General features: G+C 42.5%; 2 protein-coding genes across 3 annotated transcripts in view; one reads left to right on the top strand and one right to left on the bottom strand.

Annotated features, from left to right (window-relative positions):
• TRMT6 (tRNA methyltransferase 6 non-catalytic subunit) overlaps positions 1–5,779 on the bottom strand; it is a 55,933-nt gene extending 50,154 nt beyond the window's left edge. The window contains exon 1 of the mRNA XM_075863050.1: positions 5,442–5,779. Coding sequence (XP_075719165.1) covers positions 5,442–5,545 — 104 coding nt within the window. The 5' untranslated portion in view covers positions 5,546–5,779. The remainder of the gene's footprint in view (positions 1–5,441) is intronic.
• Positions 5,526–27,260, top strand: part of MCM8 (minichromosome maintenance 8 homologous recombination repair factor) — a 46,357-nt gene continuing 24,622 nt past the window's right edge. Inside the window, exons 1-9 of one of the 2 annotated variants that reach the window (XM_075863048.1) lie at positions 5,526–5,892; positions 6,503–6,681; positions 13,988–14,080; positions 16,248–16,330; positions 20,601–20,747; positions 21,074–21,177; positions 21,283–21,481; positions 23,839–23,924; positions 26,320–26,471. In XM_075863048.1, coding sequence (XP_075719163.1) covers positions 6,531–6,681; positions 13,988–14,080; positions 16,248–16,330; positions 20,601–20,747; positions 21,074–21,177; positions 21,283–21,481; positions 23,839–23,924; positions 26,320–26,471 — 1,015 coding nt within the window. In that variant the 5' untranslated portion in view covers positions 5,526–5,892; positions 6,503–6,530. The other variant, XM_075863049.1, reaches the window with a different exon arrangement.

Genomic DNA, 27,260 nt, shown 5'->3' with positions numbered 1-27,260 from the left:
GTGAAAAAAATAAAACATTATTTATACATTGGTAAATTTACTTGATTTTTAGACTGTAGAACATATATTAGCGTTCCTATAATAAATAAAGACGAGGGATTGTGTATTAGCACATGTAAACACAATCACGATGTGTGTGCAGTGAAAGACGCTGGGCTGGAACAATGAGAAGTGTATGACGCCGACCAATCCGTGACCAAGCAGCGTCATACACTTCTCATTGTTCCAGCCCAGCTTCTTTCACTGCACAATCACACTGTAACAATGGGCTGGAACAATGAGAAGTGTATGACATTGATTGGTCTCTAATTGGTCAGCGTCATACGCTTCGCTGTACAACGCCCAGTTGGTCAAAAGTAAAAACACGCCCAGTTGTCTATTAAGAAACAAATTAGCATAAATTAAAAATTGCTCATAACTTGCTCAAAAATTATCGTTTTTCAAAATAAAAAACACTGTTATCCACATTACAGTGCCGATCAGATTATGTAGGAGATAGTGCGCTTATTATCTGGTGACAGAGCCGCTTTAAATTAAGATAAAAATGATGCACAGAGCACCATTTCAAACGCCAGTCTTAATCTAAAAAGTGCTGGAGTTAAGATGCATCTAATTGTCTTCGGAGGAGCACGCCTCTTAATAAATTTGGCGCATCTCTGGCCATCAATGTGCCAGAAAGACAAATTTTCACCAGCTATAAACTGGAGTAGATTTGCGCTTTAATTTATGCAAATTTATGGCGTTTATAGTAATTTCGTCAGCACACTGATGACTCCCGCCCCTTCTTCTAACCCCATCTACTTTTTGTAAAGTGCAGTAAACAGTGCAAATGCCTTAAAATTCGCAAATTTTTATCAAAAGTTGCAATTTCGAGGCATTTGCGTCTATTCCACGCCAGTCAATTGGTGCAGAATGAATGAAATTCCCTCCAATACAATAAAATATACCAACGGAGAACAATTTTATCAAAAAACTTTAAAGGGAACCTGTCACCAGCATTTCGCCTATTGAACTTTACTTCTCCCTCACTGGCCGCTGCTATCAAAAATTCATTGCCGTTATCCCCTCTCCTAAATTCCTCCTCCGACTGTAAATAACGGTCTGCAAACATTTTGCGCCTTTTATCATAATAATCCGATGTCCCTTTGTGCGCACACACCAGAATAGGACATCAATGCACAAGCGCAGGATTGTGTGTGCTGGGGGAAGGTGAAGAGCTGTCAATCAAAAGTAAGGAGGCCGGGGAAGCGCGGAAAGACTTGAGGAATGAAGATCTGACACTTATGCTCATTAGCATACAGTGTGGGAACACTAAAAAGCTGAATACTAAAGCTACATAGCCTAATAAGATAATTATAGGTTATATAGAAATGATTTTTCACCCACTGCCACCTGGTATTGCTGGTTTAAATGGTGAAATGCTGGTGACAGGTTCCCTTTAAGGTTTCTATGCTGTTATAAAATGGAGAAAGTGAAATGACAACTGGAAAATTAGAGAAATCAATGAATCAGCTCGGGACATTCTAATCTAAGCAGAACACGACCTAATAATAATGCTTGCGGTATCACTTATTAACTGCAAGGACATATGCCATCCTAACCAAGCAGATGTCATCTGGAGGAGGTTTGTAGAAAAAGCCTGTTCTCCTGGCGGATAAGGCAGGGACGTCAGGTTCCAAAATAGTCATGCCTCCAGGCAGAGGTTTTACACAATCACATTCGGATGAATGAACACCACAAGTTTGTGACAAATTATAGAATGCCTATTCAACTAATTTAAAGGGGTATTCCACTTTCAGCAAATTAATATTTTTTTTGCGTTATTATAAGTTATACAATTTTCCAATATACTTTCTGTATTAATTCCTCACGGCTTTCAAGAGCTCTGCTTGTTGTCATTCAGTAGTAACATTCACTGTTTACTTCCAGTGGATAAAATTCTGTCCATGGTCATGTGATGGACACAGGTACGCGGCTCGTTACAGTGAGGGTATGTTCACACGGCAGCCTCCATTACGGCTGAAATCACGGAGCTGTTTTCAGGAGAAAACAGCTCCGCAATTTCAGACGTAATGGCAAGTGCAGGCGCTTTTCGCTGCGTCCATTACGGACGTAATTGGAGCTGTTTTTCCATGGAGCCCATGGAAAATGGCTCCAATTACATCTCAAGAAGTGGCTGTATCAGAGCTGTGTCTTCTAATGATCCCAATTTGATATAGAGAAAAATGTTTACAATTTAGAACCCATAACACATACCACGGATCAGGCAGCCGTGTGGCGGTCACCTTCCTTTCTCTGTGTGACTGGCTGCTTTTTACAGCAAATCCTCGTGCCGCTGCAGCCAACTAGTTAGACCTCCCAACTGGTGACCTGACCAGTCCAGGACTGGATAGAAGTCCAGGCAAGCTGCAGGCGTAGCAGGGAATTTGTGGCTGCATTATAGCGGTGACTGTTTAAGGGGGGGCATTGTGGCTGTGATGGTTAATGAGGGGCACTTTGGCTGTCAATTTAATGTGGGAACTGTGGCGCAGTCACCGGATATGTGGCTCTACTTGGGGTGGGATATGTTGTGGTTGGACAGTCCAAGATCTAGTGTAAGTAATAGTGTAGATCTTCAACCTCCTTTATACATAGGCGCTCGCGTGACTTGGTTTTAGCCTGTAAGGTGGCCGCAACGCTTTACTTTTAGATCAATATGCAAAGACACGAATTGGTGATTCTTTCTGCATTGCAAAAAAAGGCTCACAGATTCCATTGTTTTTGCGTCCAGCTAACAATGGACACCACGACGGAAGTCCAGCGGGTTACGCTTCTGGTTTTTCTGCTCCTATGATAAAGCAGAACAACGGAAACAGATAACGCATATGTGAACATAGCCTAACATTTTTAAGTAAACTCACTTGTATGTGGTCTTGTTTTTTGAGAGACCGTCGTTTTTAGGTGACATTTTGCAATACATATAAGTAAGCTTTTCATTTATTTTTTTTTATGGGGGTAAAGCAGAAAAAAAAAAAATCAGTTCTGCCGTTTTTCTTTACATCATTTATCGGTCACCACAAATAACGTGTTCACTCTGTTGCATGCTTGTTGAAGTTACGGGGTAACCAAATAAGTCTTTGTTAGGCTGGGTTCACACCTGCGTTGTGCTATTCTGTTGTTCTACTCTGTCAGAGGAGCAAAACAAGGGAACAACGGAACCATCGGACACCGCATAACGGACACTACATAACGGACTATTGAGTTTAATAGGTTCTGTCGGTTTTCCGCTAGAGTGTCTGTGATTTTTCATTCACATCTGCGTCAAGGTTCCTTTCACGGGTTCAGTCAGACCTTTCCGTGAGGGTTGACTAAGCTATTGATTCCGCCAAAAAACGGAAACCTTACAAAATGGAGACAAACGGAAACCATTAGCACCGGAAGCATTACCATTGAAATAAATGGTAATGCATACGGAAAGCTATGGTTTCCGTTCACGGGTTTAATTATGGAAAGGTCTGACAGAAACCCAGACGAAGATGTGAACGAAGCCTTATGGAAATAATGAAAGCGCCGGATCCGTTAAAAGACAAATGCCAACAGTGCCCGAAGAAACACATTGACTAATCGGTCCCGTTGGATTTTTCATCATGATTTCCGTCATTTTGCCAGACAAAATAGCGCTGCTGCTGAGCTATTTTGTCCAGCAAATATGACAGAATCCGCAACTAAGCCTCCGGTGCTTATGTGGAAAGAGCCTGTTTTTGTAGATTATATCTATTTATAAACTGTAAGGCTATGTTCACACGGGGTCTTTTGCCGAGTTTTTTGACGCGGAAACCGCGTCGCAAAACTCGGCAGAAACTGCCTCGCGGGAAAAAGAAGCGACATGCCCTATCTTCGGGCGCTTCCGCGTCCGACCTCCCATTGACTTCAATGGGAGGCAGGAGAAAGCGTGTTTTATGGCCGCGGGCGAAAAACGGCGCGATAATTGCTATTCACACGGAGTATTTTGGGGGAGGAATATCTGCCTCAAAATTCCGTTTGGAGCTTTGAGGCAGATATTCCTCCCCCAAAATACTCCGTGTGAACATAGCCTTAGCGTGTTTATGGGCGGACAACTCAGAACGCACCAACTTGTGGCAAAAGTCACCATGCAGACCTAACTTTAAAGGGAAGGTGTCATTATTTTTTATTATATTGCCTTTAATATAATAAAAATATTTAATTGTGTTCTCATGTTTTACTTTTTAATGTTTTGACTTTTTCTTCTCTATGGGGGCTGCCATTTTTTTTCATCTCTGTATGTGTCAATTAACGACACATACAGAGATGGAATACGGCACATACATCCCCATAGAGAATGCGAACGGGAGCCGTTCCATTCTCAGTTGCGTGCGCCGTGTGTGGAAACGGCGCATGCGCCGCTCTCACACAGACCAAAACGAAGCTCGTTCGTAGAGTGAAATCCTGCGCCATTGTCATGTGGACCGGAAGCCGCTGCCGGACAGTAAGATGACGACTTCCTGACGCATCTTCCAGCCATATGTTCAAGGAATAGGAGCGGAGGCGGTAGCGGAAGCAGGTAAGTTATGTTTGTGTATGTGATGTGTGTATTATGTTTGTGTGTGTGATGTGTGTATTATGTTTGTGTATGTGATGTGTGTATTATGTTATGTTCGTGTATGTGATGCGTGTGTATTGTGTTTGTGTTATGTTCGTGTATGTGATGTGTGTGTATTGAGTGTGTATGTGATGTGTGTGTGTGTATGATGTTCGTGTATGTGTATGTATGTGATATGTGATATGTGTGATGTGTGTATGTGATGTGTGATGTGTGTGTGTATGTGATGTGTGTGTGTATGTATGTGATGTGTGTGTGTATGTGATGTGTGTATTATGTTCGTGTGATACTGTCTGCTGAGCCCTGTATCTAATCCTCCTACACTGTGCAGTTTGCTCATAAAATGGCAGCACACACTGTAGGAGGTTTGAATACATTCAAACCCCTCCTTCTCCTGGCAGACACATTGTGTGACGACACTAGAGAGAGTGTGTCCACCCCAAATTTGCAGCGTAAATCAATGAGGTTGCTTTACCACATTGACCATGCTGCAATTTTGGGAACTGCTCCCTCTACTGGCCAGCACATGGAAATGTTATAAATTAGAATCTAATTTATAATATTTCCTGACTTGTGAAAAAATGAAAACAATGTGTAATAACTTAAATACTAATTGTTTAACTGAAAAAAAATAATTATAATTTCTAGCGACACATTCCCTTTAAGGTAGACGCAGGTTCCAAGCAGAGCGAACTGAATTGAAATCTAAAAACTGGAATATGAAAAGAAAAAGTTGACACATGAAAGGTATAGCTATATATGTCATCTATTACAACGAAACATTTAATGAATTAAAGGAACAGGTCTGTGTCTGGAATTGGAACAGTCAGCAGCCACTCACTTCCTCCTCTGCACTTGGACCGCTTTAAACACGTCCTCTCGCTTCAATACCACGTAATCCCCCTCGCTGATGAGCGGCCGACAGTCTGCCACCGGCTCCGCCATCCCTCTAGCGCAGTACACCGCTCAGCCGGCAGAGCCGCACAACCCACGTGTGGCACGCAATACTTCCGGGGTCTCCCAAAACCAGGCAAGATGAGCCAATTGCAGGACACATCGAGCATGCAGACACTTCCCGAACATACGGCATCAGGATTACCGATTACATCGATTGCTAAAGTTTTCCATTACTGATAATAGACCCCAGAAAACGTACATGATCAAATGAATAACCGTATTAATGGCACCGACAAAATAAAAAACGGATTTAATGAAGGTCGCATTACCATAGTGACCAAGACAGCTCCAGGAAGTGACGTAACGTGGGCGCGAAACTAGAACTGAGGACGCTGGTAGGTAAAAGTCAGCAGGGTCCTGTTATGTTATGTGATAACCCGTCTGTCAGTGTTATAGGTGATTGTAAATGTCACGACAGAAAATGACAAGTTCTCATCCAGACTTCTGGTCGTATTTGTGGAGTTTCTATCAGATGTGTTGTCTTGAAGAAAACTTAATTGTAAATTATAATAAAATCACCAGAAGTGTAAATCTGTCGCTATGATATACTGCCCAAATGTATATTGAGAGTCCCATGTGGGTCTATTTTACTAAATAAAGTTTAAAGTGTTTTTCCCGGGATTTTATATTAATGAATAGGTCGTTAATATCAGATCGGGGGTGGGGGGGGTCTGATTCCCGGGGCACCCTCGGCGATCGGTTGATTAAAGGGGCCGTAGTGACGAACAGCTGAACGGCGGGGTGAGTCAGACCCCTACCGATCTGATATTGATGACCTATCCTAAGGATCGGCCATCATTATAAAATGCCCGGAAAATCCCTTTGTCAGACTTTCACCTTATAGTGATTCACTGAAAAATCAGCTGTTACCCGGTGTCTTTGTTCTGTTCTTGTTCTAGGAATTGATAAACATTTTGTTTTCTTTTTACTTCCAAAAAAAAACAGTATTCTGAGTCCTACAAAAAGTTATGGAATGAGTCAAAGTTGGAGAGGTGGATGGAGAGGTGGTGGAGGACGAGCAAATCCATATTCCGGAGGATGGAGAGGTCGTCCCTGGAAGCAAAGAGGCAATGGAAGGGGCCAGACTGGAAACTGGAACAAAAGCCCTGTTACCAACCCTTCAAGTACGTCAGACCTCATGGAAACAAAAATTGCTAAATATTTGACCTTCAATTTAAAATTAAATAGCATTTCCCCTAAAGAACAAAGAAACACAGCAGTCATAATAATTGGTCATTGAAAGTGAATTTATGGAGCTTATAAAAAAAAAAAATACATGCAGAGGCTCCGCTAGCAGCCGCTATGGCCACTACAGCGCGATGCCACTGAAGGGGTTGTTCCTACAACACACATGCATCCCCTATCCACAGGATAGGGGATACATGTGGGTTCGCTGGGATGCCCAGCGAAAAGGAGAACGGGGGACAAACATCGGACTTCCGGGGTCTGTTGGCAGCTCCATCTAAATAAATTGTGCACCGGTCGCGCATGTGCACATGCGTGACCAGCGCTCCTTTCATTTTTATTGAACTGCGCAGATGCCAGAAGTCTGAGGTTTCTCATGGAGAACTTCAGGGACTTTCGGTCCCCCGTTCTCCTTATCGCTGTCAGCGATCACACATGTATCCCCTATCTTGTGGATAGGGCATACATCTCTTTTGTAGGACAAACTATAGGCCGTTTTTTTGGGGGGCGGGCTGTATGGCGTTCTCTACAGGGGAGGGCTGTATGGCCTTATGTACAGGGGGGCTGTGTATGGCCTTATCTACAGGGGGGCTGTATGGTGCCATCTATAGGGGGCGCTGTGTAGCGGAATCTATAGGGAGGCACTATCTACAAGGAGGGGTTGTATGATACCCAGGGGAGGGGAGGCCCCAGTCAAATGTTTGCTATGGGGCCCAGTCTTTCCTAGTTACGCCCCTGAATACATGCATGTGTCTGTATGGTCACCAAGTGAGGCCGTAGCTCAGAAGTAATTTTATTTCATTATTTTACCCAGCTCTCTAAAGCATCTCTGTTTTGATGCTGCCAGTGCTTTCTATGGGTGGAATTACCATCTAAATGACTACAGTTCCCATGATTCCGCTCACCTCTCACACTGATTGGGGAGATTTATTCAGACTGGCTTTTCATATGCCAGTTTTCCAGGGAATCTGTCACCAGGTTTATGCTTCCCTATCTGAGCATCAAGTAGAGGCCAGAGACCCTAAATCCAACGCCGTATTACTCACTTTTAAGCGTTCGTTTGTTTTGGTTAAAATATTTTTTCCGTGAGCTCAGATAGGGCAGCATTAACATGGTGACGGATTCTCTTTAATAAACAGTTCACTGGAGTGAGATGCGACATTTATTAAGAGATGAACGCCTCTTAATAAATGTGTCACATTTTTTGGGTGGCCATAATCGTGGCGTAACAATCGCGGTCGCAGGGAATGTTACTGCAGTAGGGCCCAATTAACATAAAATAAAATTTAAAAAATACTTACTGATCCGCTTCTCCCCTCAGGCTCTCACAGAAGGCTGCGGCTCATGAAGGTACTGACGCCAAGCTAAAGTAGATTTTGGTTATAATTTACGCCACACTCTTGCATAAATTAAATTAAATATGTTGGGCCGCATGAGGACCCACCCCTTTAGTTAAAGAGGCTCTGTCACCAGATTTTGCAACCCCTATCTGCTATTGCAGCAGATAGGCGCTGCAATGTAGATTACAGTAACGTTTTTATTTTTAAAAAACGAGCATTTTTGGCCAAGTTATGACCATTTTCGTATTTATGCAAATGAGGCTTGCAAAAGTACAACTGGGCGTGTTGAAAAGTAAAAGTACAACTGGGCGTGTATTATGTGCGTACATCGGGGCGTGTTTACTACTTTTACTAGCTGGGCGTTGTGTATAGAAGTATCATCCACTTCTCTTCAGAACGCCCAGCTTCTGGCAGTGCAGACACACAGCGTGTTCTCGAGAGATCACGCTGTGACGTCACTCACAGGTCCTGCATCGTGTCGGCACCAGAGGCTACAGATGATTCTGCAGCAGCATCGGCGTTTGCAGGTAAGTCCATGTAGCTACTTACCTGCAAATGCTGATGCTGCTGCAGAATCATCTGGTGCCGACACGATGCAGGACCTGTGAGTGACGTCACAGATCTGCACTGTCAGAAGCTGGGCGTTCTGAAGAGAAGTGGATGATACTTCTCATCAGAAAGCCCAGCTAGTAAAAGTAGTAAACACGCCCCGATGTACGCACATAATACACGCCCACTTGGACTTTTACTTTTCAACACGCCCAGTTGGACTTTTGCAAGCCTCATTTGCATAAATACGAAAATGGTCATAACTTGGCCAAAAATGCTCGTTTTTTAAAAATAAAAACGTTACTGTAATCTACATTGCAGCGCCTATCTGCTGCAATAGCAGATAGGGGTTGCAAAATCTGGTGACAGAGCCTCTTTAAGCCAAATACCTTTATCAAAAATGGCAAGGGTGGCATAAAATACCCGAAAATCTCAATTTACCCCACAAATTACGACTTTTGGGCCTTTTGCAATTTTTCTACGCCAAAAAACTGGCATAGGAAGGTTGATTCCCCGTTGTCTACTTTTACAGCTGCCTGCATGGTGTAAGGTAGTGCTGTAATAATTTACTGTCTGCTACTGAGGCACAGCTTGTCCATCCAGAGATAAAGGGGAGAGCAGGGGGCAGTGGAGATAAGAGGCATGTGATGTCCAGTACTACATCATGGGAGGAGGGGGAGATGACCATGTGTTTAGTGTACAGGGAGAAGTGAGATGTCACAAAAGTAGGAGATAAATACCAGGAACCTGGTCATGTGACTGTATGTGAGACTGGCTTACAGAGGCTTTTCAGCTACAGACAGTACTTTAGTAAGTGACTAACTTTACTGTAAAGGAAATTGGAAGAAATCCTCCAGCTCACCCACTGATCGCCTCATTCCAGACTGCACTCTGATCCAGCGTGACGGCACACGGCAAGGCAACAAGAAAAAAGCAGGAATAATCCAAAGTCAAGTTGTAAAAAGGAAGCAGTGTTCCAAGTTTATTTCCAATAGTTAAAAGTTCAAGTGCATGGGGGTGGTAGCATCAGCCTACGCTTTTCGGACAACACTCTTGTGTTAGGTTTTTGGCGCGGAAACCGCTCCGCAAAAAACGGCCGAAAATGCCTCCCATTGATTTCAATGGGAGGCGGGGGCGGTTTTCTCCCGCGAGCGGTAAAACCGCTTTGCGGGAGAAAAAAGGGACATGCCCTATGTTCGCACGTTTACGCCTCTGACCACCCATTGACATCAATGGGAGGCAGAGAAAACTTATTTCGCAGAGTTTTTTGCCTGTTGTACTCAATGGGCGCGGGCGAAAAACGCGGCGGCAAACGACGTGCAGGAAGGACAAAATCTGCCTCAAAATCCCAAACGGAATTCCAGCTGTGCTCCTGACATCACTGTTCATATATGGACAGAGATGTCAGGGGCAACCCTAGAGCTGGAGTCCCGGGCAGAGCGCTACTAGCGCTCCTACTGGGACTCCAGCTATGCTATTGACATCACTGTCCAGCTCTGGGGAAGCCCTAGACATCGCTGTCCATATGTGGACAGCGATGTCATGCGATTTCACAGGGTTCCGGAGCAGAGCCTATGCTAGTGCTCTGCCCAAGACTCCGTTCTGGGGAAGACCCTGACAAAACTGTCCATGTATGGAAATCGATGTCGGGGAATTCCAGAGTCTCGGAGCAGAGCCTATACTAGCGATCTGCCCGGGACGCCGGCTCTGGGGAAGTCCCAGACATCACGTGTCCATTCATAGACAGCGATGTCAGCGGATTCCACAGAGTCCCGGAGCAGAGCCTATGTTAGCGCTCTGCCTGGGACTCCGCTCTGGGGAAGACCCTGACAAAACTGTCCATGTATGGAAATCGATGTCGGGGAATTCCAGAGTCTCGGAGCAGAGCCTATACTAGCGCTCTGCCCGGGACTCCGCCCTGGGGAAGATCTTGACAAAACTATCCATATATGGACAGGGATTTCACAGAGCAGAGCTGATACTAGCGGCTCTGTGTCCCGCGGGCCGCAGATGACAGCCTCAGGGCCCGTGTGCTTGAGACCCCTGACCTAGTTTATCCAAAAATGGTAGCTATTTGATATTATGTATATTCCAACCAATTCCATGATAGAAAATCAATACCAGACATGTCTTGTACAGAAAACCTACACATTTCTGTTCCAAAAACAGTAACTATTTGGTATAATATATATTCCAACCAATTTAACCCCTTCCCCCTGCTTGCATTCTGGGCCCTAATGTCCAAGCCATTTTTTACATTTTTCCATTGTCACATTCGAAGAGCTGTAACTTTTTTATTTTTGCGTCGGCATAGCTGTATAAGGTCTTGTTTTTTGCGGGACGACTTGCAGTTTTTATTGGTACTATTTGAGAGTAGATGCGACTTTTTGATCACTTTTTATCACATTTTTTTTAAGTCAGGATTAACAGAAAACAGCAATTTTTCCATTGTTTTTTATTTTATTTTTTACGGCGTTCACAGTGCAGGTTAAATAATGTAACAGCTTTATAGTTGGGGTCGTTACGGACGCGGCGATACCAAATATGTGTAACTTTTTTGCTTTATTGTAGTTTTTTTTAATAGTAAAGCATTTTGTAAGGGGAAAAGCTGGGTTTTTAATTTATTTTTTTCACTTTTTTTTTAAATTAACTTTATTAAACTTTTTTTACTTTTATACTAGTCCCACTAGGGGACTTCACTATCCTCTGATCGCTATTGTAATACACTGCAATACTTTTGTATTGCAGTGTATTACCGTACTGCCTGTCCGTTTAAAACGGACAGGCATCTGCTAGGTCATGCCTGCGGCATGATCTAGCAGGCATTCGCTCCAGGCAGACCTGGGGGCCTTTATTAGACCCCCGGCTGCCATAGAAGACACTGACACTCGGCCATTTTATCGCCGGGTGTCGGTGGGAGAGAGAGGGAGAGCTCCCTCCCTCTCTCCAAAACCACTCAGATGCGGTGCACGCTATTGTGCACCGCATCTGAAGGGTTAAACGGGTGAGATCGATACTAATATCGATCTCACCTGGCAGAGCAGGGACGCCCTCAGCTGCCTCTGTTTACTTTATTCTACAGCAGCGCCGTAGAATGGCGGCGCTGTAGAATAAAGCCCATTAATGACCGCCGTGAAAAGGCTTATCGGCGGTCATTAAGGGGTTAATGATGGAACATTAATCCTGAACATATATCATATAGAAAACATGTATATTGTTGTTCTAAAAATGGTAGCTGTTCGGTATAATGAATATTCCAACCAATTCAGTAATGGAACATTATTTCTTTACAGAGGTTCATTGGGTATCTGGTTTTTAAGCTGTAGATCCAGAAAGCCTCTCAATCCAAAAGAGTGTGTCTGAGATTCCCTCCTCTAATGGACCTATTAACCCTTTCGATGGCATACATTTTTAAAGATCTTGTTCATGCACTTGAACTTTTAACTATTGGAAAGAAACTTGGAACACTGCTTCCTTTTTACAACTTTACTTGAGCGCTAGATCATTCCTGCTTTTTTTCTTGTTAACTTTACTGTACTTAAAGGGTTTTTCCCATGAGAGACATTTATAACACATCCACAGGATATGCCATAAATGTCAGATACATGCGGCTCCCACCTCTCTAGAACGGGGCCCCCTAAACCCTGTTCTGGCTTTCTCGGCTACCACTGCCTCCTGGCCACTTCCTGGCTACATGGTCGGGAGTTCTGAAAGTAGCGTAACTCGCTGAGCTACGCTGTTTCTGTAACTTCCATAGTAGTGAATGGCAGTTACGGAAGCAGCGTAGCATGTGAGCTATGCTGTTGCCGTAACTACCATTCAGTTCTATGGAACTTTCGTAAACAGCGGGGCCCTGTTCTGAAGATTGATGAAGGTCCCAACTCTGGGACCCGCACCTATCTGACATTTATGACATATCCTGTGGGTATGTTATCAATGTCTCCCATGGGAAAACCCCTTTAAACCATCTGCACATCCTTTTTATAGACTGGAAAACCACTTTAGTCTATGTAGGGCCCAAATTCTGTGTTGATTAACTATTGAGGGGGAACGTGCAAGCTTACTGCATACTATTCATGCATTGAATTGAGGAATAAAACCGTGTGCAATAAACTCCCACTAATATTAGCTTCAGGCAACTAGAATTTATTGTTTAACTCTGTCTATGTAGTGGATTTAAAGCTCGATCAGAAAACCAAAGCTCTGACCGGTATAATGAAATTATTCAGTCCAGAATGTTGGCGATAGAAACAAGATGGCGTTATCCGGTGGATATTCAGGTTTAGCTGGCCATAAACATTCGGTCATTGGTACAAGGATTGGGAATGCCGATGCTGATCCATACATGCATGTTGAAGGTGGAATTGGGAAGATGTCCGCATTGACGTTACATGTCCAATCATATCAGTAGTGACTGTACTGAGAATGTGGTGTTGGAGATTTACAGTGATAAACTTCAGAGCAGGGGGAAGGGACTTGGGGCTACAGCACTGGAGTTAAAGGAGTGAGTAAATTATTATTATCTTTACTCATTCTTAAAGAGAATCTGTCATCTCATTTTTTTTCGTACCAAACGAGTACTAGCGTTTGGTTGACATTTTCAAACCATGTGCCCACATACAGTTGTATGGTATGGCTTCCTATCAGAGATAATCCAATATATTTCAATATGTAAATGAGGTTGGACGTGTCACTCAGGCGGTCTAAATCCCAGCAAGTGCTCCTGATCTTGGCTGCGCCGCTAGCATTATGTCCGGCCCATGCGCAGTACGCTACCTGTTGTGGTGTAACTTCTATGCAGGCCTAGAGTGCGCAACGTCCCTTCAATGCAGGGAACGGTGACGTCGCCGTAGCGTGGCGCCAGTAATGAGCAAGGGGGAGGAGTTGGGCAGAGTTAGATGTCAAGAGCACTTGCTGGGATTCGGAACGCCCGACTGGCACTTCCAACCACATTTACATATTGAAGTGGATTATCTCTGCAAAGACAAAGATAGGAAGCCATACAACTGAATGTGGTCACATGGTTTGAAAAGGCCACGCAAACGCTGGTATTCGTTCGTTTGGTAGGCAAAAATGTTCTATTAAAGCAGAACGTGCTGGCGTGAGTGCACCCTCTCAGTGCCTCCAATAGTGCCAATCTGAGAGCCAGAATAAGTCCGTACCGTACACTGAGGGCCCCTACTATTTATTATAGGTCAAGGCTGCAAGGAAATGTCGTGCAACACCTAAATAAGAGGGTTCATCAAGGGGAGTAAGGGCACGACATATACGCTCTATGGCCAAAAGTATGTGGACACCTGACCTTAACATGAGCTTGTTCGACATCCTTTAAAAAAAATAATGCTATTTTTTTCAGGTTATTCCAGTGTCCCTGCCAGGCCTCGATTAACCCAGACCACACTGGATAAGTATGTTCCATACAAAGGTTGGAAGCTTTACTTCTCTGAAGGTACAGTATCCAGCAAAAATGACTACACCACTGATACTTTCTAGATCCCAGTTCATTTTTCTGTGTACCATCAGTCATCCTCAGTCAATGTTTCATCAAATCCGTACATGCATTTTTCATCTGGTGTTCATGATTACCTGCGTCTGGAGTCAGGGCAGTGGCACCATTTCTACCTGTATCATATCAAATACATCTGCTGCTTAACTGTGTCACTGTCAAATGAGAAATAGCTTTCTGGCAGGACAAGATTTCATTACTCACAGCGTATTCTGCGTATTATGGGCCACTTGTTTGTATTGAGGCTGAAGTGTGCTTTATACAGCTGAATACACATGAGCAGATTTGGAAGAATGGGTGCGAGCGTTGTCTGTAATGAGAGAAATGTGGACATAGGTCATGCTCATCTTTTTTTATTACCGTTGTCTCCCTATCAGTACTTTTATATTCCATTCTCAGTGTTGTTTATTATTTATAAGGATTTCAGATGGTCTGATGTGTTCAATTTAAGTAATTGCAGCATTTGTAGTGATGCTAAGTTTGGTAATAGAAGAAGAAAGTATCAAAACCCTTATGGTATATTCAGACGGTGCTGTCAAGACGCGGTTAATTGCTGCGATTATCTCAGAAAAATGCACTGGTTTTAGTTAAACCGGGTCAAAACCACTTCATTTTACAGAAATTTCATGATAATAAACCGCGAATACACTAAAGGTATATTCAGACGGTGCGGATAAATTTGGCTTAATTACCACAAAACTGCAATGAAACGCTGCAGTTTCTGAATAGATCCATAGGGTATATACACTTGTTAATTTTTTTTTTCATATTTTTGCTGATTTGTATTTTCAGGATTGCTAAGAAATGAACACAAGTGTAGAGAATAAAGCCTTGTTCACACAGTGCAGATTTGCTGCAGATTTTGCATGCATTTTCTAAGCTAAACCCAGAAATGGATCAGGAGAGGAGACTTATGAGACATTCAGCAGTATGACCCCCTCATTCAGCAGTATCCCCCTTATTCCTTGCACACTAATGCACTTCATGTCTGTCATACACGGATACTGGCTGGTGACCGGCTCATGCAGCTTCATGTGTACTACCCCATGTTTATAAAAGATGGATAGATCATTGTCTGTACGTTTTTGTGTCTCCCTTATTTCCTCCTAGATTGTAAGCTCTTGCGAGCAGGGTCCTCACTCCTCTTGTTTGAATTGCATATTAGTTTTGTCACTATGTAATGTCTGATATTGTCTGCACAAGTTCCCTCTGAATTGTAAAGTGCTGCAGAATATGTTGGCGCTCTATGAATAAAGATTATTATTATTATATTATTCCTTTTATATACTTCTGTTTAGGTACCGTTCCTGGTTTTGGGTTAAAAAAAATGCTTGCAAAATCTGCAGCAAATCTGCACTGTGTGAACAAGACCTAAGGCTCTGCGTCAGAGATTCTGTCAGCAGCACCATATTTTTTATCGTCAAAACAACGAACACCACAGCAGATCCCATTATAAGTCAATAGGTTCTGTCTCGTGCGTATCATGCGACGGATCCGGCACTGCTCCCTGGTTTTCATTATAAACTGAAAAATAATTCAAATGATTGTAATTCTGGATTAATGCAGTGTAAATCTGTTATATTTATCAGAGGAACATTTCCAGCATACACTTATACACATGCAAATTTAAGTCTTGGAACTAATCAGCACTTGGTTTTTCATGAACTCTTGTATAGCCTCCGTGTTAAATAGGCACCAAAGTCTTATTCCTTATCAGTAAGGAGCCTACAAGCTTATGGTTTTTGCATAGGTGACGGAAAAATATACCAGCTATTCAGATACCATGGCCTTTTTAATTCTCTGTTTAAGCCTCATGCACACAACCATGCCCGTAATCACTGCCCATGATTGCCGGCCACGGACAGCCAACCGCATTTTCGGCTCGTGCTCCCATACAAAATATAGGAGCACGATCCGTAAAAAGCAAAAGATAGGACACGTCCTATCTTTTGCGGCAGCTTTCTACGGCCCGGACACCTTCCCGTAAATAAACAGGAAGGTGTCCGTGGACAATAGAAGTAAGTGGGTCCGTAATTGCAGACCGATTTTTACGGTCGTGTGCATGGGGCCTTAGCCAGTCTGTGTTGCTAACCTTTCTGTCTTATATCAGTTTACAGTGACAATTCCCCGTTTGTGCTAAAGGTGCAAGCCTTTGAAAAGTTCTTTACAAAGCACATAGAATTGTATGATAAGGTAAGTAACGCACGTGGTGCTTTTCTGTTTACATTCAGAGAATGACAGCTGTTGCCCGAACCACGCAGTTCGCACGGAAGTGCTTCCGTGCGACTTGCGTGGTTTTCACGCACCCATTGACTTCAATGGGTGCGTGATGCGCGAAAAACGGGGAAATATAGAACATGTCGTGAGTTTTACGCAGCGGACTCACACTGCACAAAACTCACGGACTGTCTGCACTGGCCCATAGACTTGTATAGGTCCGTGCGACCCGCGTGAAAAGCACGCGCGTCGCACGGACGTATATCTTGGTCATTGATGCCTAAGTGTGTAAATGGTCACCAGGTGATGCCACCATTTCTCAGTAGTTATTCTTTATTGTGTTACCCAGCTCTGTACAGCACCTTTTGTTTTGAGGCTGCCAGGGCTTGGTATGGGGCGGGGGGGGGGGGGGGGTTACCATGTAAAGGACTACAGTTCCCATGATTCCTCTCACAGACACTAGTTATATTTGCCTGCATGCCCCTCCATTACAAGGTATAAGGTTGTGCTGTAAATACTCACTGTCTGTGTGTGATGTCCAACCACGTATTCAGTGTACGGGATGTCACACAAGCAGGAGATAGACACCAGGAGCGTGGTCATGTAACTTCAGGTGAGCCTGTCCTAGACTTTTTAACACTGCGTTTAATGGTCTCCATTGGCTTGTATGTGCCAGTAAAAGCGCCCAACGTATACGTTTAATGAAGGCTGTGACATGTCTTAGCAGCATACGTCACCAATAGGCTATAATGGTTTCCATACTTCATATGCTCTCATTACCCTTTTTATGATGTATCCATTAAATGTATGCCATTGTAGCCTATGGTTGACAGATGCCACTGTTAGGCATTCGTTTAACACATCCGTCACCCATAGGCTATAATGACATTAGTTTAACGGATATGTTATAAAAAGCTGTTGAAAGGCTTATGATGTATTTATTTAACGCAGGGGTGTGGAACGTCCGGCCCGCGGGCCGTATAAGGCCCGCGAGATCATTTGGTCCGGCCCGACCTCACTTAGACCGAGCTGCCTACTCACTCGCATTTAGGAGCAGGAGAAGGGCGGACGGAGCCAAGTATGGCGGCGGTCTGAGTGAGGTTGATGCTTGCCGGCCCAAGAGTGGACCAGTCTGGTCACCTGAACTGAATCAGTGACATGAGGTCAGGCGATTGGATTGGTCCACTCCCGGGCCGGCACAGTCCAGTCACCTGACCTCACGTCAGTGAGGTCAGGTGACTGGACTAGTCCACTTCCGTCACAACATGCCCCGACCTCACTCTGGCTGCCGCCGTTCCATTCCCTCCTTGGCTCTGTCCGTCCGCCCGCCCTACTCACTCAAAGTGAGGTCAGGTGATTTAAAGAGGCTCCGTCACTAGATTATAAGTGACCTATCTCCGACATAATCTGATCGGCGCTGTAATGTAGAGAACAGCAATGGTTTTTATTTTTTGAAAAACTATAAATTTTGAGCAAGTTATAAACAATTTCAGATATATAACTTGACAACTGGGCGTTTTTTAGCTTTTTACCAACTGGGCGTTGTAGAGAGATGTGTATTACGCTGACCAATCAGCGTCATACACTTCCCTTCATTCATGATTAGCTGTACTCACAGCACAGCGCGATCTCGCGAGATCATGCTGTGCTGTTACTTACTCGCACATTAACTTTACCAAAGTGTCTTGAGAGTAAATAGACATCGCCTCCAGAAAGGACGCGATGTCTATTCACACTCCCGACACTTCGGTAAAGTTTCTCTGGGACTTCACTCTCACAGCACAGCGTGATCTTGCGAGATCATGCTGTGTGTGTAGTGAAAGAAACTGGGCTAGAACAATGAGAAGTGTATGACACTGATTGGTCAGCGTCAGACACATCTCTCTACAACGCCCAGTTGGTACAAAAGTTAAAAAACGCCCAGTTGTCTATTAAGAAACGAATTAGCATAAATCTGAAATTGTTCATAACTTGCTCAAATTATTATGTAGGAGATAGAGAATTTATAATCTGGTGACAGAGCCTCTTTAAAGGTTTTCCTTTTTTTTTCATCAAGGGAATTTATGATATATCCACAGGATATGTCATAAATGTCAGATAGACGCGGGTCCCATCTCTGGGACCCGCACCTATCTCTAGAACGGGGCCCCCTAAACCCCGTTCTACCTCTTTGTGTTGTGGCTGAATCGCGTGATTTCCGACCACGAAGAAGAAAACCGCGTAGCTCGCTGAGCTACTGTGTTTCCGTAAGACCCAGAGAACTGAATGGTAGTTATGGAAACTGCGTAACTCACATGCTACGCTGCTTTTGTAACTGCCATTCACTACTATGGGAGTTACGGAAACAGCATAGCTCAGCGAGCTACGCTGTTTTCTTCTTCGCGGTCGGAAATCAGCTGTAACACAGAGAGGCAGAACCGTTAGGGGGCCCCGTTCTAGAGATATGTGCGGGTTCCAGAGGTGGGACCCGCATCTATGACATTTATGACATATCCAGTGGATATGTCATAAATGTCCCTTATGGGAAAACCCCTGTAAGTAAGTCGGAACAACTTACTGCTGAGAGATCTTTTCAAAACTTTCCAAAGAGTCGACTGCGTTCCAGAATGACCGACGCAGTAGCAACATCATCAATACCAGCTAACCTCACACGCCTCACCAAAGAAAAGCAGTTCCAGCCATAAATGTTTCACTAAATATAACCGGCTAATTCTTAGGCTGGGTTCACACAGAGTTTTTTGCAATTTTGAGGCAGATTTAGCTCTGCCTGCAAGCCGATTTTCGCTGCGTTTTTCGCCGGCAGCCATTGAGCACCGTGGGCAAAAATGATGTCAATGGGAGGTCAGAGGCGTAAACGCCCGAAGATAGGGCTTATCGCTTCTTGTTCCCGCGAGACGGTTTTTCCGCTCGCGGGGAAAAAAAACACCTCCGCCTCCCATTGAAATCAATGGGACGCATTTTCGGCCGTTTTTTGGCGCATTTTCGTGTCAAAAAAACTCTGTGTGAACTGGCCCTTAAATTGATAATTTTGAATGGCCCGCAAATGATATTATAAATATCCAAATGGCCCTTGGCAGAAAAAAGGTCCCCCACCCCTGATTTAACGGATGCCTGTGATGGATGCCATACAGCAGCATCGGTCATCCATAGGCTACCATTTTGGAAAAAAAAGTACACGTTTAAGGCCTAGCTCACATCACGTTTTGGCCCCACGTTTAGCGTGTACGTCGGGAAAGCTCCTGCCATACATGCTAAACGTGTCCATAGGGCTCTATTAGCCCGATGGAGGCCAAAGAGTGTCTGACGCATACGTGAAACGTACAGGGATAACGCAGTTTGAAAAGGGCCTTTCAGAAACATCTCCGTTACAGACAGTACATTAGTAAGTGACTAAACATAATGCAGTTTAACTATTTGCACCCAAATGTTAAAGACTGAAAACCCCTTTTAAAGTACTGGCCTCTTAATATACATTTATACATGTTATTTGTCGGTCGGAACACTTATTAATACTTTCATCTCAAATTGTGTAAAAAGTTTATTTAGGTTTTTATGAAAGCATCTTGTGTGAGATGGACGGTAAAAGTGTATTTTTCTCAAATTCCTGGTTTATGTTGCTTGACAGGTGTTATTCTAGCTGACCATACACATAGTTATCAGGCCACCCATTTTCAGGTCTGGCAATAAACTCCAAAACAGAGTAGTAATTGTATTTTTTTATTTCCCATGAACAAAATGTTTCCCCTTCCCCTATATGTTGCCAAAGTTATACAGCTAGGTAGTAAGTAATTCAGGGACTATTAACCTATATGGCACCTCTACCTCATTGATGTATGAATCTAGATTTTCATGTATCTGAAGAGGTGACTTTACTTTTTGTATGAGTATTTGTTACTGATATACTGATCTTTCTTTAAAGTAATTTTAGCAAACTATGGATATGACTTTAATCTAAGTCTTTGACTTAACTACACTGCAGAGAATGAATGGTCAGCTGCAGGAGTAATAAATAGTATGTGATTTATCCTGTGTAATAGAACAGCGCCATCTAGTTGTCAAGATATAAACAATGGTCAAGAGTATTTTTTGGTTTCCATTACTGGACTTCGTTGTATTACTGTCAAATATATGTCAGATATCTGCATGTCTTGGCTATGCTTCTACTGTATATGTCATTTCATATCCCATATATAAGTAATCCAAGCATGCATCACTGTTCCCTAAGATGTTAACTCTTATGTGACAGGATGAAATTGAAAGAAAAGGCAGCATACTTGTTGACTACAAGGAACTTCTACAGGACAACGAACTTATGTCATGTGTTCCACTGACAACGGAGCTAAAAGACATGCCTGAAAAAATACTGGATTGTATGGGGCTAGCGATCCACCAGGTAATGTCACTAAGATAGAGCTATATATATACCCTTTTTTATATATATATATATATATATATATACACACTTATCGCAACTGTACCTTGGGCACAGACTTCTCTATTTTGCGTCATTGTTCATTTATTTTCATTAATTGTCATTTTACTTGTACGTAACTTTTAAAATTGTAAAGTGCTGCTAAATATGTTGGTGGTATATAAATAAAAACTAAGTCTGTATGTCTATCTAATTTCTAATTTCTATACTTGCACTACACGCTAATGTTAATATAAAAAAATATTTATGTAAAATAGTTTTGTCTGATCACTTTTTGTCTTTTTCAGGTGTTAACCAAAGACCTTGAGAGACATGCAGCGGAGTTACAGGAACAGGAAGGCCTTCCATTAGAGGAGGCCCCCATTGTCAATGTGCCATGCATACACGCTAGGTATTTATTATACATTGGTATTAGAATGCATAATAAATAAATATATACATATATATCTCAAATACACTATTGGAATGACTTTTGGAAATTGACTTTTTTCCATAGGGTTTTTAATTATGATCCATTGACTGCTTTGAAAAACCTTAGGGCTAACCTGTATGGAAAATATGTGGCGTTACGTGCCACAGTCGTGCGAGTCAGTAACATTAAACCACTGTGCACCAAAATGGCCTTTGTTTGCAACATGTGTGGTGATGTACAGAGCCTCCCCCTGCCAGATGGAAAGTACGCCATTCCAACAAAGGTAATATCACTCCCTATACTGTCACTGCAGCAGATACATGAGAGCATGGAGATCAATTGCATTGTATAAATCGCATCAAAGGAAATCTTGATCAGAAAATAAATGGGTTACATATTAAGGTTTTAAAGAGACATAAGTTCTTCTAGGTCAACCTAGGTCAATCTTGCTGTGTTATTATTCAGAAAATGACAAAAGATCTGTACGGCCTCCATGTGACTGCTGTATTTTTTATTGAATGGACGTGCTGTATCATGCTGGAAAACGCCTTTTTTTCTGATGGAAGTCATGCAGAATGCAAAATGAAATCCTATGGAAAAAACATGTTCACCAAAGGTCCTGATGTCTTTTCAGGGGAACCTAAAGCGTTCTACAGTGCCCAGTGAAATCAAATAATATGGACATTGGCAGTCTTCTAAAACTGGACGCTTCTCTTGGCGGTCTAATAGAGGAGGGACACTCATCTGTTGCCTCAACATATAGATGTTTAGCTAAAGCTGTCCATGCACATGGTCGGGGTTGTCTGTATTTTTAAATACCCTATAAGGGAATTCTGACATAATAGAGGGGGTCTCCTCGTTTAGGACACACATATATTAGCCGCAGCTACAATCCGCATCATGTTCTTGTTAAATGAACACCTCATTGTTTTTAGTGGACACTGTTTAATATGTTATTTCACTTTCTGTAATGCTGCAGGAATATTGAACAGTTGGGGCCACCATGGATTACAGCTCATCTCTGGGGTCCCAGCAGCTAGATTCCATGTGATCACGCATGAGAATCTAGTGGCATTAATGCTGAGATAAGTGATGCCGGGTAATCAAACCGATCCCAGGAATTTCCCCACCAATATCTCCTCTGCACAAAAAAAACTCACAGATTTATTAAATACGTCATTACAAAAATCAAATATAAATGTAAAAGTTTAACAGTTTTGCCTGCAAAGATATTCAACTTCCATCATGATCTAAAAACTTCTGCAACAACTTTCAACTACTGCATATCGTAAATGTATGGAATATGATCCTGTAGATGTTTTTTTTTTTTTTTTCGACTGCTGCGGTCTTATCTACTGCATATACATTGTCCAATGAGTGCTGTGTATAGATGGCACAACCTCTAAGTGACCGATCGTGTGATTGCCTTGTGCCCCCTGCATGGCAGAGCTGCTGGTGATTAATGTCACTCTAGCTGCCCTAGTTACACAGGTAAAGTGTATTGTAAAAAATAAATATAAAGTTTGGATGTCCCTCTTTTGGGGAACATGTTGGGTGAAAAAAATTAATAACAAAAAAAGAAATTTAAAGTAAACAAAACTCAAAATGACGCTCAAACCATCCCCGTAGTTTACCTGATCAAGTGATAGAAAGACCGGGCCTGTTACTGTCTTCTCTCCCTATGTACAGCCTTCCACAGACCACAGGGGATAATACGTGATTTTTTTAGGCCCCCTTCACATCGTTATTGCCTTATACTTATCGTGTACATCGGGATAGCTTCTTACATACATAATCGTGTCCGAAGGGCTTCATGAGAAGATTATTTTTTTGAAGGATGGAATAGCATAGACTACGCTATTCAATCATGTATAACGCACATTTTTTTTTTTAAAGATTTGAGCCTATGGGTGACTGATGCCACTGTAAGCTAAACAATGCTGGAGTCCCTGGGTAGAGCATTGGAAGCGTTCTGCCCACAGACTTTGGCCCTGAGTCCTCCCAACATATACCTCCAACGAAAGGCAATAACAAGATGTAAAGGGGGCCTAACTTAATAAAGAAAGAGGATATGTGCTCTCTGTCACATTTAGGGGGTCTAATTTTTTTCCTACTAAAGGATTGAGAATATAAGCAGTTGCTAGATCACAGCGATCAATGTTTTTTTGAGTTCTTGTGATTGTGTCATGTATAAACTCTGCACATCTTTTTAGAAGGTGTTGTGAGTCTCCGTCTCTTGGTTCAAACTTTTAGCCGAAAACATGGATTTTTATGCTTTTACAGAACATTCTGCTTTGATCCAAAATTGCATGAAGGTGCCCATGAGTGTAAAGACGTAGCTGTCAATCATGAGTGTGGAGCCGCCCACTGGACTCCTAAGCCCAGAGTGAGCTAATAAATTACAAGTTATTCTGAATCTTTTCCTACATCAATCTGCTCATCTCTTCCTACTCAATAACTTGATGGCTGCAGAGCTGACATCATGTTCAATACGACGAGCTCCCTTCGCTCAAAAACGGTCGATAAATATAACTCTCTGCAGAAAATAGTATATTCTGTTATTTGGCCAGTGTTATGGAATGTATTCGTTTCTGTAATACTATAAGGGTATTACTTATATATAAAACTTTGGTGTTTCAGTGCCCAGTCCCAGAATGCCGGGGACGTTCATTTACACCGGACCGAGGTTCTCCTCTTACAGTGACTGTGGACTGGCAGACGATCAGGCAAGTAGAGTCTTTTATATGATTGCACTGCGAGACATAAAGCGGTGTCCTTCATCTGCTTTGTGTATGTTTCTCATTTCCCTCCATGTCTATTCTTGACAAGGCTTCCATAGATCAAAGTGTTTGTTACAAAAGCACAAGAACAATGCAGCAGTTAGTCATCGTACGTACATTTGACTGCCTGCGTCCTAGAACGCCTATTCAGTCTTATTCAAAATAGATTTATCAATCCAAAAAGCAGATATTCGGCAGCATTTCCAGAAGAAAGAGATTGTAATTATATAATTATTAAATTGGAAAACAAGAGTTTGTGGTTTTTATTCCGCTGCCGCTGTTCGGTTGATCCAGGTGTTTTTTCCCCTATTCATGGTTGAGAATGTTATATTTAGTTCATATGCAGCGCAGGATGTGTATCTTTGCATATTGCTTTTGTGTAGTTTTATTGCTTTAGAAATATATTGTACTTAGTGTCTTGTGTATTCTGATGTGTTCCTTGCAGCTGCTGGATATAATTAATACTAATGTCTTCCTGTCCTTTTAATAAAGATACAACAAGCTTAACCCAAACAACCTATTCTTATCTTTGTTATGACGAACATAAAAGAACATAAGTTTTTTCTGTTTCTCATTACAATAAAGATAAAGCCACTTCACCTCGCCTAAACCCCCATGATGACATCACCACTGGCACACAGCAGCATCTGGAAGATCTTGCTTTCCTTCACCTACTCATCACTATAAGGAATACTCCAGAACAGCTGACACGCTTAAGGCCTGTTCACATCACATTTAGGCACTACGTTTGGCGTATGGGCCGGGAGAGCTCCTGGTGTCTACGCTGAACGTATCCATAGCCCCAATTTACTCAGCATGTTCGAGAAGTGTCCTTTTGGCTTACGCCGGGCCGGTATACTTTTTTTTTTCTTTCCTTAATAAGCTACTCTATTCTATATAAAGGTATACAGTAAACAAATGTCTACGTTTTTTCTTACAATGGGAGCCTATTAGGGATATGTTCAGTCGGGAGATCCTCCTGCCGTATACCTCCAAAGTCGGGCACCGATGTGGTGTGAACAAAGCCTTAGGCCATATTCACACGGCATATGTTCAGGCTGAAAAATACAAGGCTGATTTCAAGAGAAAACGGCTTCTGAATCCAGGTGTTTTTGGAGCTGATTTTCAAAGCGTCTTTTATTTTGCAAACCGTTTTGTGGCGTGATTTTGAAGTGTTGTTTGAAGAAAAATCAGCTTGTTAAAAGCTTCAAGAAGAGACATGTGAAAGCGTGTTTTTATGAGGCGTTTTTTTAATTCAGCAGCATAAAAATATACACACACCATCCTCTCTGTAACGACCAGCAGGTGTGTGGACCCACTTAGCTACTCCACCAGTTTGTTTTAGGGCCACCACTAAGGGCATTGTCTAAGCAGCCTCCCCGGTCTTCACCCTTTAACCCCTATACGGGGGACTGCTAGGTCGCTGCCTCTTGAGGTGGTCCCGGTGGAGTAGTTGCTGGCCAGACAGATGCAAGAAGACACAGGTACATGGTACCTTGATGGATGGAAGCTCGACTGTGGATCACAGATGATAGGTGTATGGCAGACAGTGGAAGACAGGCTGGTAGCTGGACACAGGCAGTTAGGGGATTACTGGTAGCAGGCTGGTAGCGGGTTACCGGATACACACTGTTAACGGATTACTCGACACAGGCTGATAACGGGTAGCAACAGCAGACTGAATATAGACTGGTAACAGACAACGGGATACAGGCTGATAACTGGTAGCATAAGCAGACAGGATCAGGTGCATACAGGAACCTTTGCAGGATAACCCTAGGTATTCCCAAAACTATTTCAAAGGTGTACATAGCCTTTAACATACAGGCCTTTATTTTTATATATATTTCCCAGATGAGCTCTGTTCCTATATGCCCATCATCTGATTCTAGCATTACTGGTTTATACTGTAGTTGGTTACTCCTTTATGGAGTGCCTGTTTACCTCTTATTTTGTATTACAGTATCTAGATTTTTGAGTCATTTCAGGTACATGCTTTATTCCCATTTATACTGAAGAGGTGTAGATTTGATAGCAGCACAATGAAAGGATATCTTGGTGCTATTTCCCCCTGGTTAGCTGGTATTGGCAACGGAACCACTATTGCAAGGAAATCTAAGATTTCAATGGATGCCTTTGGTTCTCAAAATTAGAGTGCTGCAATTAATGGGGCTCTCCGCTTAAATAATAGAAGGGATCATAATCAGAAGACCTCCCTCCAATAACTCAATATAACCTATTAACCATGAAAGCCAACAATCCTTCTTAATTATGACAATGTGTTTTAGCTAAAGTATAAATAATTATAGATTCTGTTCCTTGAATAAACTTTCTCTTACAGAGTCCAAGAGTTGATGTCAGATGATCAGAGAGAAGCTGGTAGGATCCCGAGAACTGTAGAATGTGAAATGAGTCAGGATTTAGCGGACAGCTGTGTCCCCGGAGATATGGTGACCATCACTGGGATAGTTAAAGTATCTAATATTAAAGATGGTACGTGCTGCCTTTATTTACACACTCAATCCTCTGCTTTCATTGTTTTCTTTTACGTAAACGCCTCAACATCTGTTAGAAAAGGTTTGTACAATATTTAGATCGAGTACATGATGGTAATTATTTTTTTTCAAGTTGTTCATATTCCAATGGCTATGATTGATTAATCAATCTGCAGAGTGAAACATGGCCGAGGATTCATAAAAAACTTTTTTCCTACAGCTTTATATGTTTGTATGCATATAGACAATTTCTCTCTCTTAAGCATTGTGTCATATTTAATTTGGTAGGTAATCTCCATTTCCAAATCCCTTGACCAATCTCTGCCAGTGTTGGTAATAATTGACAAAAAATAAGTGTAAAATTGTCAGGACCAGGGGGACGGAGCCAGACTCCGGTGAATAATGAACGCTTAGCATAATAGCTCCTCACACACGCAGGGCTTATCCAGCATGCTATAGTGGCATCTAAATTACACAGTAAAACTTAACCTACCACATGCACTATCATCATGGTCTGCAATGAGGGATTCCAGGACTGAACTAGCCTGGAGAGCTTCCCTGTGAATTTATGGGGTTATCTTCTCCTTCTCTGTACTACGGTAAGCACCTCAACCCACATGATACATTGGTTTTATTTGCCGTTGTACATTGCTGATATTCTTGAACCAATAGGACTTTTTACACCCAGCTCTGTTGCATTATTTCTTACAAGTATTGATCTTGTTTTTTGACTATTTCCTTTTGACTACTCGTTTTGGACCCTGATGAACCTGCCAATTTTCAGGGT

Source organism: Rhinoderma darwinii, chromosome 4, assembly GCF_050947455.1.
Source record: "Rhinoderma darwinii isolate aRhiDar2 chromosome 4, aRhiDar2.hap1, whole genome shotgun sequence".
Lineage (NCBI taxonomy): Eukaryota > Metazoa > Chordata > Amphibia > Anura > Rhinodermatidae > Rhinoderma > Rhinoderma darwinii.
Note: the sequence above shows the minus strand (reverse complement) of the source record. Positions and strands in the feature narration are given on the sequence as shown.